The sequence below is a fragment of the Salmo salar genome, unplaced genomic scaffold, assembly GCF_905237065.1.
Source record: "Salmo salar unplaced genomic scaffold, Ssal_v3.1, whole genome shotgun sequence".
In the NCBI taxonomy this organism is placed as follows: Eukaryota; Metazoa; Chordata; class Actinopteri; order Salmoniformes; family Salmonidae; genus Salmo; species Salmo salar.
This window is the reverse complement of record NW_025547989.1, coordinates 59,813-73,255: the sequence shown is the minus strand read 5'-3', so window position 1 is coordinate 73,255 and position 13,443 is coordinate 59,813. Positions and strand designations below refer to the sequence as shown.

Genomic DNA, 13,443 nt, shown 5'->3' with positions numbered 1-13,443 from the left:
TTGCTCTTTATTTAGCCATCTTACATATAAAACTTTATTTGTTCATCAAAAATTTTGAATAACTCACCACAGGTCACAGTTGTAAATGAGAACTTGTTCTCAACTAGCCTACCTGGTTAAATAAAGGTGAAATAATAAATAAAATAAAATAAATAAAATAAAAAGGTTCATGAGAAGGAAAAAACATTACCCAGATTGGGCAGTCGTGTGAGAAACCCGTCCTCATGCAAGCGGTCAGACAAGTGAAAATTATGGTCAGTAATGAAAACTTTAAGCTCGTCTCTCAATTAAAAAAAACTTGTCAATACTTTGCCCCTTGATAACCAGCGCACTTCTGTATGTTGTAAAAGCGTTACAAGGTCACTGCCCATATCATTGCATAGTGCAGAAAATACACGAGAGTTCAGGGCAGCGGCGTAGCCACGGGTAGGCCTGGGTCTTGGCCTACCCAGTTTGATCTCAGACCTACCCCCCAAAAAATCTACAAATTATTAAATGTAAATTTTATTCAATTTTTAAAAGAAACACATGTGAGATTTATAACAAAGAAATAGTCCGCTACAATCAAGTTGGCTTCCGACTATGGTTAAAAAAAATAAAAAATCATACCTCAACTACCTGGCAACGTCACGTGGCTAAGGTAGTGTTCACCTTTGTAGAGCATAAGCTAGCAAGCTCTACCACGCTAGCTTACTCAAATTGACTCACGAGCTAAGGTAATTTAGTAGTTCTAGCAAAACCAAATGTCGCTGTCATGGACGTCGTAAGGATAGGACCAAGGCGCAGCGGGTAAAGTGCTCATCTTCTTATTTTATTAAAGAAAACACTTAATCAAAATAAACAAACGACAAAAACAGTCCAGTAAGGTGCACACACTATACTAGAAATAACCACCCACAAAAAACAAGTGAAAACAAACCCCACTAAATATGGCCTCCAATTAGAGACAACAACAACCAGCTGTCTCTAATTGGAGGTCATTGCCAAAAACCCAACATAGAAATAGAAAACTAGATATACACATAGAAATAGAAAATATAGAACATGAACCAAAAACACCGAACCACACAAAACAAACACCCCCTGCCACGCCCTGACCAAACTACAATAACAAATAACCCCTTTTACTGGTCAGGACATGACAGTACCCCCCCCCCCACCAAAGGTGCAGACCCCGAATGCACCTCAAAAACAAAAACCCCACAAAAATAACCCCAAACTTAAAGGGAGGGAAGGGAGGATTGGCAACGCCAACAACGGACCCTGTGCTACACCCCCCCCCTCCTCCCAATCCTCCCACTACGGAGGTGGCTCTGGCTCTGGGCGTAGCTCCCGTTCCGTAGACTCTAGGCTGGGGAGCGTCGCTGGACCCTCCTGGCTGAGGAGCGTTGCTGGAGACTCCGGGCTGAGGAGCGTCGCTGGAGACTCCGGGCTGAGGAGCGTCTCTGTCGGTTCCGGACTGTAGGCCGTCTCTGTCGGTTCCGGACTGTAGGCCGTCTCTGTCGGTTTCGGACTGTAGGCCGTCGCCTGAAGCACTGGACGGGGAACTGTCGCCGGAAGCTCTGGACGGGGAACTGTCGCCGGAAGCTCTGGACGGGGAACTGTCGACGGAAGCTCTGGACGAGGAACTGTCACCGGAAGCTCTGGACTGGGACTGCGTACTGGAGGCCTGATGCATGGGGCTGGCTTAGGAGGTGCCAGAACAGTAACCCGCATCAGAGGGCTAGTGCGAGGAGCAGGAACAGGACGTACTGGGCTGGGCAGGTGCACTGGAGGCCTGATGCGTGGGGCTGGCTTTGGAGGCGCCAGAACAGTAACACGCACCACAGGGCTAGTGCGAGGAGCAGGAACAGGACATACCGGACTAGGCAGACGTACTGGAGGCCTGATGCGTGGGGCTGGCTTTGGAGGCGCCAGACTAGTAACACGCACCACAGGGCTAGTGCAGAGAGCAGGACCAGGACGTACTGGACTGGGCTGACGCACTGGAGGAAGAGTACGAGGAGTAGGAACAGGATACACTGGGCCATGAACCTTCACCGGCGGTCTGATGCTTGCAACTTGCATCACCGGTCCTGGCTCAATGCTGGCTCTAGCATGACACCTGTGAGGAGCTTTCACCAACCGCACCAGGCTGTAGCTGCGCACTGGCAACAATGTGTTTAGATAAAGGAGAGTCTTGTCTTTAAAATGGTGTAAAATAGTCATATGTTTGAAAAATGGACGTTTTTGGATTATTGAGGAGTTTGTAATTCGCGCCACGACCTATCATTGGATATTGGCAAGGCGTTCCGCTAGCGGCAGATCTTTAATCTAACCACATTGTCCGATTTCAAAAAGGCTTTACAGCGAAAGCAAAACATTAGATTATGTTAGGAGAGTATATAGCCAGAAACAACCACACAGCCATTTTTCAAGCAAGCATATATGTCACAAAAAAACAAAACACAGCTAAATGCAGCACTAACCTTTGATGATCTTCATCAGATGACACTCCTAGGACATTATGTTATACAATACATGCATGTTTTGTTCATTCAAGTTCATATTTATATAAAAAAAAAGCTTTTTACATTGGCGTGTGATGTTCAGAAATTGTATTCCCACTGAAAACGTCCGGTGAATTTACAAAATTACTCATGATGAACGTTGACAAAAGAAATAATAATTAATTTAAGAATTATAGATACAGAACTCCTTTATGCAATCGCGGTGTCAGATTTTAAAATAGCACATTTTGTAATATTCTGAGTACATAGCTTAGCCATCACGGCTAGCTATTCAGACACCCGCCAACTTCGGGCCACCTAAACTCAGAATTAGTATTAAAACTGGATTACCTTTGCTGTTCTTCGTCAGAATGCACTCCCAGGACTGCTACTTCAACAACAAATGTTGTTTTTGTTCCAAATAATCCATAGTTATGTGCAAATACCTTTTGTTCGTGCGTTCAGGTCACTATCCAAAGGGTAACGCGCGAGCGCATTTCGAGACCAAAAAATGTAAAAATGTTCCATTACCGTACTTAGAAGCATGTCAAACGCTATTTAAAATAAATTTTTATGGTATTTTTCTCGTAAAATAGTGATAATATTCCAACCGGACAATACTGTATTCATTCAAAGAGGAAAATAAAAAATGGCGAGGTCTCGTGAACGTGCATTTCCATTCCCTTTGTCACCAGGCAGACCACTCACAAAGAGAGTTACTATACTTTTCCCAGAGACAGAAGACGCCTCAATCCGCTTTCTGGCAGCTTTAGAGAGCCAATGGAAGCCTTAGAAAGTGCAACATAACCCCACGGATACTTTAGTTTCGGTAGACAAGCAAAAGGAGAAGTACAAAATCGCAGACAGGCCACTTCCTACTTGGAATCTTCTCAGGTTTTTGCCTGCCATATGAGTTCTGTTATACTCACAGACACCATTCAAACAGTTTTAGAAACTTTAGGGTTGATTTTAAACAGCGGTTGACATGCTTCGAAGTACGGTAATGGAATATTTATACATTTTTTGTCACGAAATGCGTCGTGCGCGTAACCCTTCATTACCCTTTCGGATAGTGTCTTGAACGCACAAACAAAACGCCGCTGTTTGGATATAACTATGGATTATTTGGGCCAAACCAACATTTGTTATTGAAGTAGAAGTCCTGGGAGTGCATTCTGATGAAGAACACCAAAGGTAATAACATTTTTCTTATAGTAAATCTGACTTTGTTGAGTGCTAAACTTGCTGGTTGTCTAAATAGCTAGCCCTGTGATGCCGGGCTATCTACTCAGAATATTGCAAAATGTGCTTTCACCGAAAAGCTATTTTAAAATCGGACATATCAAGTGCATAGAGGAGTTCTGTATCTATAATTCTTAAAATAATTGTTATGCTTTTTGTGAACGTTTATCGTGAGTAATTTAGTAAATGTTTAGTAAATTCACCGGAAGTTTGCGGGGGGTATGCTAGTTCTGAACGTCACATGCTAATTTCTAAAAAGCTGTTTTTTGATATAAATATGAACTTGATTGAACAAAATATGCATGTATTGTATAACGTAATGTCCTAGGTGTGTCATCTGATGAAGATCAAAGGTTAGTGCTGCATTTAGCTGTGGTTTGGGTTTATGTGACATTATATGCTAGCTTGAAAAATGGGTGTCTGATTATTTCTGGCTGGGTACTCTGCTGACATAATCTAATGTTTTGCTTTCGTTGTAAAGCCTTTTTGAAATCGGACAGTGTGGTTAGATTAACGAGAGTCTTGTCTTTAAAATGGTGTAAAATAGTCATATGTTTGAGAAATTGAAGTAATAGCATTTCTAAGGTATTTGAATAACGCGCCACAGGATTCCACTGGCTGTTACGTAGGTGGGACGATTTCGTCCCGCCGACCCTAGAGAGGTTAAGAACACAGCCATGAATAAAAAATGGCACCAACACATCCTCCGAGAGCAACTTCTCCCCACCATCCAGGAACAGTTTGGTGAAGAACAATGGCTTTTCCTGCATGATGGAGCACCTTGCCATAAGGCAAAAGTGATAACTAAGTGGCTCGGGGAACAATACATCGATATTTTGGGTCCATGGCCAGGAAACTCCCCAGACCTTAATCCCATTGAGAACTTGTGGTCAATCCTCAAGAGGCGGGTGGACAAACAAAAACCCACACATTCTGACAAACTCCAAGCATTGATTATGCAAGAATGGGCTACCATCAGTCAGGATGTGGCCCAGAAGTTAATTGACAGCATGCCATGGCGGATTGCAAAGGTCTTGAAAAACACTATAAATATTGACTGCATCAACTTCATGTAATTGTCAATAAAAGTATTTGACACTTATGAAATGCTTGTAATTATATTCCATACTAACATCTGACAAAAATATCTAAAGACACTGAAGCAGCAAACTTTGTGGAAATTAATATTTGTGTCATTCTCAAAACTTTTGGCCATGACTGTATATATTGTACTCTATACCATCTACTGCATCTTGCCTATGCCACACGGCCATCGCTCATCCATATATTTATATGTACATATTCTTATTCATTCCTTTACACTTGTGTGTATAAGGTAGTTGTGAAATTCTTAGATTACTTGTTAGATATTACTGCATGGTCAGAACTAGAAGCACAAGCATTTCGCTACACTCACATTAACATCTGCTAACCATGTGTATGTGACCAACAAAATTTGATTTGATTTGCTGTGCCATGTGTTCCTCTCTCTCCTCCTCCACTGCTGTTAGCTGTTCCATGTTCCTCTCCTCCTCCTCCACTGCTGTTAGCTGTGCCATGTTCCTCTCCTCCTCCTCCACTGCTGTTAGCTGTGCCATGTGTTCCTCTCCATCCTCCTCCACTGCTGTTAGCTGTGCCATGTGTTCCTCAACACCCCCCCCCACTGCTGTTAGCTGTTCCATGTTCCTCTCCTCCTCCACTGCTGTTAGCTGTGCCATGTGTTCCTCTCCCTCCTCCTCCACTGCTGTTAGCTGTTCCATGTGTTCCTCTCTCCTCCTCCTTCACTGTTGTTAGCTGTCCCATGTGTTCCTCTCTCTCCTCCTTCACTGCTGTTAGCTCTGCCATGTGTTCCTCTCTCTCCTCCTTCACTGCTGTTAGCTGTCCCATGTGTTCCTCTCCCTCCTCCTTCACTGCTGTTAGCTGTTCCATGTGTTCCCCTTCCTCCTCCTTCACTGCTGTTAGCTGTCCCATGTGTTCCTCTCTCTCCTCCTCCACTGCTGTTAGCTGTGCCATGTGTTCCTCTCCCTCCTCTTTAAGTTCTCTCCCCTCAGTCTGTAAAGCAGCCAGCTCTCTCAGACAGCCCTCCATCTCCACCTTCTGCCCTCCGGGTCTTAATGGGGGGTGTTGTTGTGATGGTCTGTTTTGTGGGTTTGTTCTGTCTGTATTGTGTGGACTAACTCTCTGAGCTCCACCATGTCTCTCTCCAGCTCTGTGAATATATCCCTCTCAATGATGGAGGAACAGTGCGGTTGTGGGACCTGGGTGTGTTCAGTGCTGGGGGGGGTGACTATCCTTGTCTGCAGGACAGTTTGAAGAGGTGTGATCAGACGGACTCGGGATGGGGGAGTCGTCACAGAGAGAGATATTTTCCTGCTGTGTTCTCTCTTTGATCCCGTAAAAGTTCTGCTGTAACTGCATGAGGATGTCCTGCACCATTACTGTCCCAGATTTGTACATGTTGACAGAGGTTGTTTCAATTTCCTCAATGTCTAATATTCTGAGTTTCCAACCTGGGCCAATACCCTCTCTCTTGACATGGGGGTAGCGTGCTCTTATAGCACTGTGCCATGCCAGGGGGTGGTCTGGTTAACTTCTGACATCTAGGCATTCCGCTAGCGGAACCCCTAGCCAACAGCCAATGGGATCGCATGGCGTGAAATACAAAAACAACTAAAATACCACAATTCAATTTTCTCAAACAATCAACTATTTTACACCATTTTAAAGATAAACTTCTCGTTAATCCAACCACATTGTCCGATTTCAAAAATGCTTTACAGCGAAAGCAAAACATTAGATTATGTTAGGAGAGTACATAGACACAAATAATCACACAGCCATTTTCCAAGCAAGCATATATGTCACAAAAACCCAAAACACAGCTAAATGAAGCACTAGCCTTTGATGATCTTCATCAGATGACACTCCTAGGACATTATGTTATACAATACATGCATGTTTTGTTCAATCAAGTTCATATTTATATCCAAAAACAGCTTTTTACATTGGCATGTGATGTTCAGAACATGCATTCCCACCCAAAACTTCCGGTGAATTTACTAAATTACTAATTAAAAACGTTGACAAAATAAATAACAATTATTTAAAGAATTATAGATGCAGAACTCCTTTATGCAATCGCTATGTCAGATTTTAAAATAGCTTTTCGGCGAAAGCACGTTTCGCAATATTCTGAGCAATATTCACTAACCAAACTCAAATTTACTATAAGAAAAATTGGATTACCTTTGCTGTTCTTCGTCAGAATGCACTCCCAAGACTTCTACTTCAGCAACCAATGTTGTTTTGGTTCCAAATAATCCATAGTTATATCCAAATAGCTCCGTTTTGTTCGTGCGTACAAGACACTATCCGAAGGGTGACGCGTTTCGTGACAAAAAAATTCAAAATATTCCATTACCGTACTTCGAAGCATGTCAAACGCTGTTTAAAATACATTTTTATGCGATTTTTCTCGTAAAATAGCGATAATATTCCAACCGGGAGACGTTGTATCCGTTCAAACACTGAAAGAAGAAAATGGAGTCATCACATGCACGCGTGCACCAGTGTCATTGTTCTCAGAAGTACCACTCACCAAAACCCCTACTGTTTTTTGCCCAGAGACTGCAGAGTTATCATTCCACGTTCTGGCGCCTTCCTAGAGCCAATGAAAGCCTTAGAAAATGTCACGTTACAGCAGAGATCCTGTATTTTCGATAAAGAGGCTACAGAAGGCCAAGAAATGGTCAGACAGGGCACTTCCCATATAGAATCTTCTCAGGTTTTTGCCTGCCATATGAGTTCTGTTATACTCACAGACACCATTCAAACAGTTTTAGAAACTTTAGGGTGTTTTCTATCCAAATCTACTAATTATATGTATATTCTAGTTTCTGAGCAGGAGTAATAAACAGATTGAATCAGGTACGTTTTTTATCCGGCCGTGAAAATACTGCCCCCTATCCCAAACAGGTTAAGTTGCTTTTGTTCCCCTCTTTGTAGCAGTCAGCAAAAATGTTCTGAGGATTGTCCTTGAGGAGCTTCTTTTTGTACTGTTTCCGTACAGTGTTATTTGGGTGGGGGTGGGGGGGGGGCTGTGAAACTCTGCTGCCATTATTGGGCTCAAGAGTTGTCACTCATCTCACTTCACACCTCAGTGCTAATTGAAGTTGCAGCCAGGTCTGTTCTGTCATACATGAAGGAACTCTCGTGCGCCAGCTGTGTGGTTAGTGAGAAAGCACATATTGCCAATGTACGCTCCCTTACTAGACGTCCGACTATGTCCGAAAAATCCGCGGACGGCGTCGGCCGCTCACAGGGGCCGGATCTTCCAGGAAGTCATCGAACGGAGTCTCTCGGACCTTCCGTTTCCGTTTAATAAAATGTTCAAAATTTTTGTCATTTCTTTGCAGTCCCGGATTATTCCACGGGAGGGCGAACGGAATCATATTGCAAATGTAACATATATCACCAATCACAACGCGGCTTTTTTTTCCTAAACGGTAAAGAATTCGGAGACGAAACTCGGTCAGGGTTTGGCATAATGGGCAGTTGGCCACGAACAGGATGGAGTCGAGGCCTCGACGCTTTTCGAGTTAAGGCTATTTTTCTGGGATTGAAAGTCAAACAGGAAAATAGAGTGCTGATTTGACCACTTCACATCAAACGACATGATCCTACGGTGTCAGGAGAAAAGGAACCATGCATTTACCAATGTTCATTTCAGAGAAATTGTACAATGACACATTGGTGATATTCAACAATAGGAGGGTTTTTTTTCAAAAAAGTTACATATCCAGTTGCAGCGTGTTCAGATGAGTCCGTTAAGGCGGGTTTCGGAGCTCTGCGAGATTTCTGTGATTTTCTGTGATTTTCTGAAACAACACACACTTGTTCAACCCTCTGTAAATAAGTCAGTTCTTAACATAAAGACTTAAAACTCAATATTCTATAAGAGCCTAACGTTCAGCTTCCTGTGTCAACCAGAAGTGCCTTAAAATGGTGTCATAGGGGCTGTTTTGAAGGGTTAAAAAGGTCAGATCTTTCCACAACTTCATATGTGTGACTAGGCAACCCTCATGAACTGTAAATCAGTCATTTAACCTATCAGATGTCAAAGAAAAGCTCTCTCACACACACACACACAGCAAGGACGGAGTGACACAGTGTGGTGCTTAAAGACACAAAGCGCCTGCAATGGCATTACCATTATCTCTAGGCTGAGACGAGTTCAACGAGATGCCCAGCTTGACCGTAGCTCGTTCGGTCTGAGCGCAGCGACCCTGAGAAAACTAGGCCCAAAATGATGCCTGCACCAATATGTCAAGTGCTTTTGGGTGACAGTGAGAGAACCGTTAGAGTTAGAAGCACAATTCAACCTCGGGAGCGTTCCTGAGGTCCTCCCGATCTGTGCAAGCCTAACCTTGACCCTGTGGCATTAACCCTTCACAGTGAAAAGAAGGTGTTTAGATCAAAAAGTGTGCAATGACTTCTCTCCCCATAGGAATACATTGACTATTCTGCTAAATTCAACCTGAAGTCTATGTGGGTTATGAATGCCTTATGAACCTGTCTTCTATAACAATCCATCAGGCTACTGTGAGGTCTACCTGTGTCGATTCTAAGGTTCCTGGAGCAACCGGAAGTTGTTAAAATCACCCTAGAGCTATTGTCATATAACCTGCACATAGTGAAAATCACGCAACTCAACCATCTGTCATTCAGTCAATTCTTAACCTCTATGGGCTAGGTGGGACGCTAGCGTCCCACCCGTGGTGCACTCCATCAACAGCAGGTGCATTTCAAGAGCGGCAAATTTGAATCCAAATAAATGTCAAAATTCAAATTTTTCAAACATACAACTATTTTACACCCTTTGAAAGATAAACATCTCCTTAATCTAACCACGTTTTACGATTTCAAAAAGGTTTTACGGCGAAAGCATAAATTTAGAGTATGTTAGGACGTACATTTACAAGAGTTGTGTGTAATGTTTTGTCAATTCAAAGACAGGGTCACCAAAACCATAAAACCAGCTAAAATGATGCACTAACCTTTTACAATCTCCATCAGATGACACTCCTAGGACATTATGTTAGACAATGCATGCATTTTTAGTTCTATCAAGTTCATATTTATATCCAAAAACAGCGTTTTACTATGGCATTGATGTTGAGGAAATCGTTTCCCTCCAATAACCGGCAGTCAATTCAACACCACAAATTAAATAATTAAAATTAGAAAACATTGGTAAAATATTATATTGTCATTTAAAGAATTATAGATTTACATCTCTTGAACGCAATCAACTTGCCAGATTTAAAAATAACCTTACTGGGAAATCACACTTTGCAAAAATCTGAGCACTGCGCCCAGAAAAATACGCGTTGCGATACAGACTAGACGTCATGTTGGGGAGATCTAAAATCGAAAATACTATGTAAATAATCCATTACCTTTGATTCTCTTCATCAGATGTCACTTCCAGGTATCACAGGTCCATAACGAATGTAGTTTTGTTCAAAAAAGCTCATCATTTATGTCCAAAAATCTCCGTCTTGTTAGCACATGATCTAAGCCAGCCGGACTTCTCGTCATGAACGAGGGGAAAAAAATATATTTACGTTCGTTCAAACATGTCAAACGTTGTATAGCATAAATCATTAGGGCCTTTTTTAACCAGAACATGAATAATATTCAAGGTGGACGAATGCATACTCTTTTATAACGTATTGGAACGAGGGTACCCAACATGAACTCCGCGCCAGGTGTCTAATGGGCCATCATCGTTCCATGGCTCTTGTTCGGTCAGATCTCCCTCCAGAAGACTCAAAACACTTTGTAAAGGCTGGTGACATCTAGTGGAAGCAATAGGAAGTGCCAAAATATTCCTCAGCCCCTGTGTTTTTCAATGGGATAGGTTTAAAGGTAATACAACACATCAGGTATCCACTTCCTGTCAGAAAATGTCTCAGGGTTTTGCCTGCCAAATGAGTTCTGTTATACTCACAGACACCATTCAAACAGTTTTAGAAAATTTAGGGTGTTTTCTATCCATATATAATAAGTATATGCATATTCTAGTTACTGGGTAGGAGTGGTAACCAGATTAAATCGGGTATGTTTTTTTATCCAGCCGTGTCAATACTGCCCCCTAGCCCTAACAGGTTTTAAGGTAGAGACTTCATATTCAGGATTCTGTTTATGGGTACCCCAAAGACAACGTGTGTGGAGCAAGAGCTTCCTGTGACAACCAGAAGTGGTTAAAAACAGCCTAGAGCTATTGTCATATAACCTGCACATAGTGAAAATCACGCAACTCAACCATCTGTCATTCAGTCAATTCTTAAGGTAGAGACTTCATATTCAGGATTCCTTATATGCCTACCCTAAAGACAACGTGTGTCTATTCTTTTTGCAACAAAAAAAACACACACACAATTTGGCCATAGGGACATAGTGTGGGGCTTAGAGGCTTATACCGCCTTTAATAGTTACTTTCGTTCAAACGATTCAAGAACCGTCAGACCTAGAGCTCCGAAATTTTAGAAACCTGTTCTAGAGCTCAAGTCGATAGTGCACGGTGATTTACTTTCATACATGTATAATTGACAAAAAAGAATTGGACATTTCATTTGCACATTTCTAATGGCATTTGGCAAAAAAAAGAAAAAAGATGTCACTTTTGACTTCCTATGAAATCATATTCCAAATGCACAAAACATATGCCTTATGCACAAGCAACTATGTCACTTTTAACTTCCTATGAAATCATATTTCAAATGCACAAAACATATGCCTTATGCACAAGCAAAAACAACCCAAAACATTGTCAATAAAATATGTCAAAAGTATGTCCATACAGCTCTTATACATGTGTAATTGACATAACAATCAAAAAAAAATCAAAAAACGGTCCAGAAACCACTTTTTAAGGGGTTGAAAAGTTTTCAAAAAATATGTCATTTTTTTGAAAAATATGTCATCAATTTGACTCTTGGGACTTGAATTGTGTTACATTTGCAATATGAAAATTCACTGCGAAGAGCTCTAGCCATCTATTGGATGTTTGCTGTGATTTGGCACATTCAATACTTTCATAATTGACAAAAAAAAGCATTGGACATGTCATTTTGCAAAAAAAAAGATTTTTTTTTTCTTCACTTTTTTCCTATGAAATCATATTCAAAATGCACAAAACATATGCCTCAATAAAAAACGTCAAAAGCATGTTCATACAGCTCTTATACATGTGTAATTGACATAACAATCGAAAAAATTTCGAAAAACGGTCCAGAAACCACTTTTTAAGGGGTTGAAAAGTTTTCAAAAAATATGTCATTTTTTCAAAATTTGACTCTTGGGTCTTGAATTGTGTTACATTTGCAATATGAAAATTCACTGCGGAGAGCTCTAGCCATCTATTGGATATTTGCTGTGATTTGGCACATTCAATACTTTCATAATTGACAAAAAAAAGCATTGGACATGTCATTTTGCAAAAGAAATGAAAAACAAAATGTCACTACTTCCCTATGAAATCATATTCAAAATGCACAAAACATATGCCTTGTGCACAAGCAAAAACAACCCAAAAAACTACGTCAATAAAAAACGTCAAAAGCATGTTCATACAGCTCTTATACATGTGTAATTGACATAACAATCGAAAAAAAATCGAAAAACGGTCCAGAAACCACTTTTTTAAGAGGTGATAAGTTTTCCAAAAAAAAATATTTTTATCATAATCTGAGTGTAGACTTGGGTATCATTTGCTGTATGAAAATCCACGGTGGAGCGCGCTCGCCATCTAAAGGAAATTTGGGGTGTTACAACTGGCAATTGCCATCCGAAAATTGCCATATGATTTGCACGGAGATGGACCACTTTCGGTGGTATTTACAATCGTGTGTATGTTTCGTGCTATGCCAATATGTTCCCATGTTATTTTGTCCAAATTAGGGGGGTTTTCCCTTACCTAGCAGCTTGGTAGCTTAGTGGCCTTATTTATTAAAATGACCAAGAGATTATTGTCTTTTACTTTTTGGCTTCAGAAGTATCTTCAGACTGAACAATATTCAATCAGTTTTGTGTTGGATTGTATTTCCAGGTTTATGCAGGTTTTGGTTTGTTAGATGTTTCTTCTTGATAGTCCTTGGTAGTAAGAATCCAGTCAGGTAATTTTGACAAAATCAAGGTTCTTGGTATGGAATTTTGATTTGAAGGTTTTGATGTAGAGGGTAGTATTCTGTAATAGTCCTTCTGGAAAAAAATCTACAATTATATTTTTTGAAAGAAGAATTCAGGAGCCCATGAGCTCATGAACTCTCTCTCTCTCTCTCTTTTCTCTCTCTCTCTTTTCTCTCTTCTCTCTCTTCAGATCTCTCTCTTCCAGCCTCTCTGAGTGTCAGTCCTGACAGATATCAGTTCTTTGAATATGAGTCTGTCTCTCTGAGCTGTGAGGTTCAGGGGAACTCTACTGGATGGAGAGTGGTGAGGAACTCAGAGAGAGGAATCCTTTCAGAGTGTAATACTGACTGGGGAAAACAACAAGGGTCTTCATGCAATGTGTCACTAAAACCATCAGACAGTGGAGTGTACTGGTGTGAGTCTGGTTCTGGAGAACACAGCAATGCTGTCAACATCACAGTACATGGTATGTCCACAAACACCATCTACTAACATTATAGTGTTTAGTGGTTCATCTGGT

General features: G+C 41.2%; 1 protein-coding gene across 6 annotated transcripts in view; it reads left to right on the top strand.

Annotated features, from left to right (window-relative positions):
* Positions 1–13,443, top strand: part of LOC123732553 (Fc receptor-like protein 5) — a 61,223-nt gene that overhangs the window by 40,952 nt on the left and 6,828 nt on the right. For 3 of the 6 annotated variants that reach the window (XM_045711791.1, XM_045711796.1, XM_045711792.1), the window contains one exon: positions 13,114–13,389. The exons of the other annotated variants lie outside the window; for them this stretch is intronic. In XM_045711791.1, the coding sequence (XP_045567747.1) occupies positions 13,114–13,389 (276 nt within the window). The remainder of the gene's footprint in view (positions 1–13,113; positions 13,390–13,443) is intronic. 6 annotated transcript variants of the gene reach the window in all.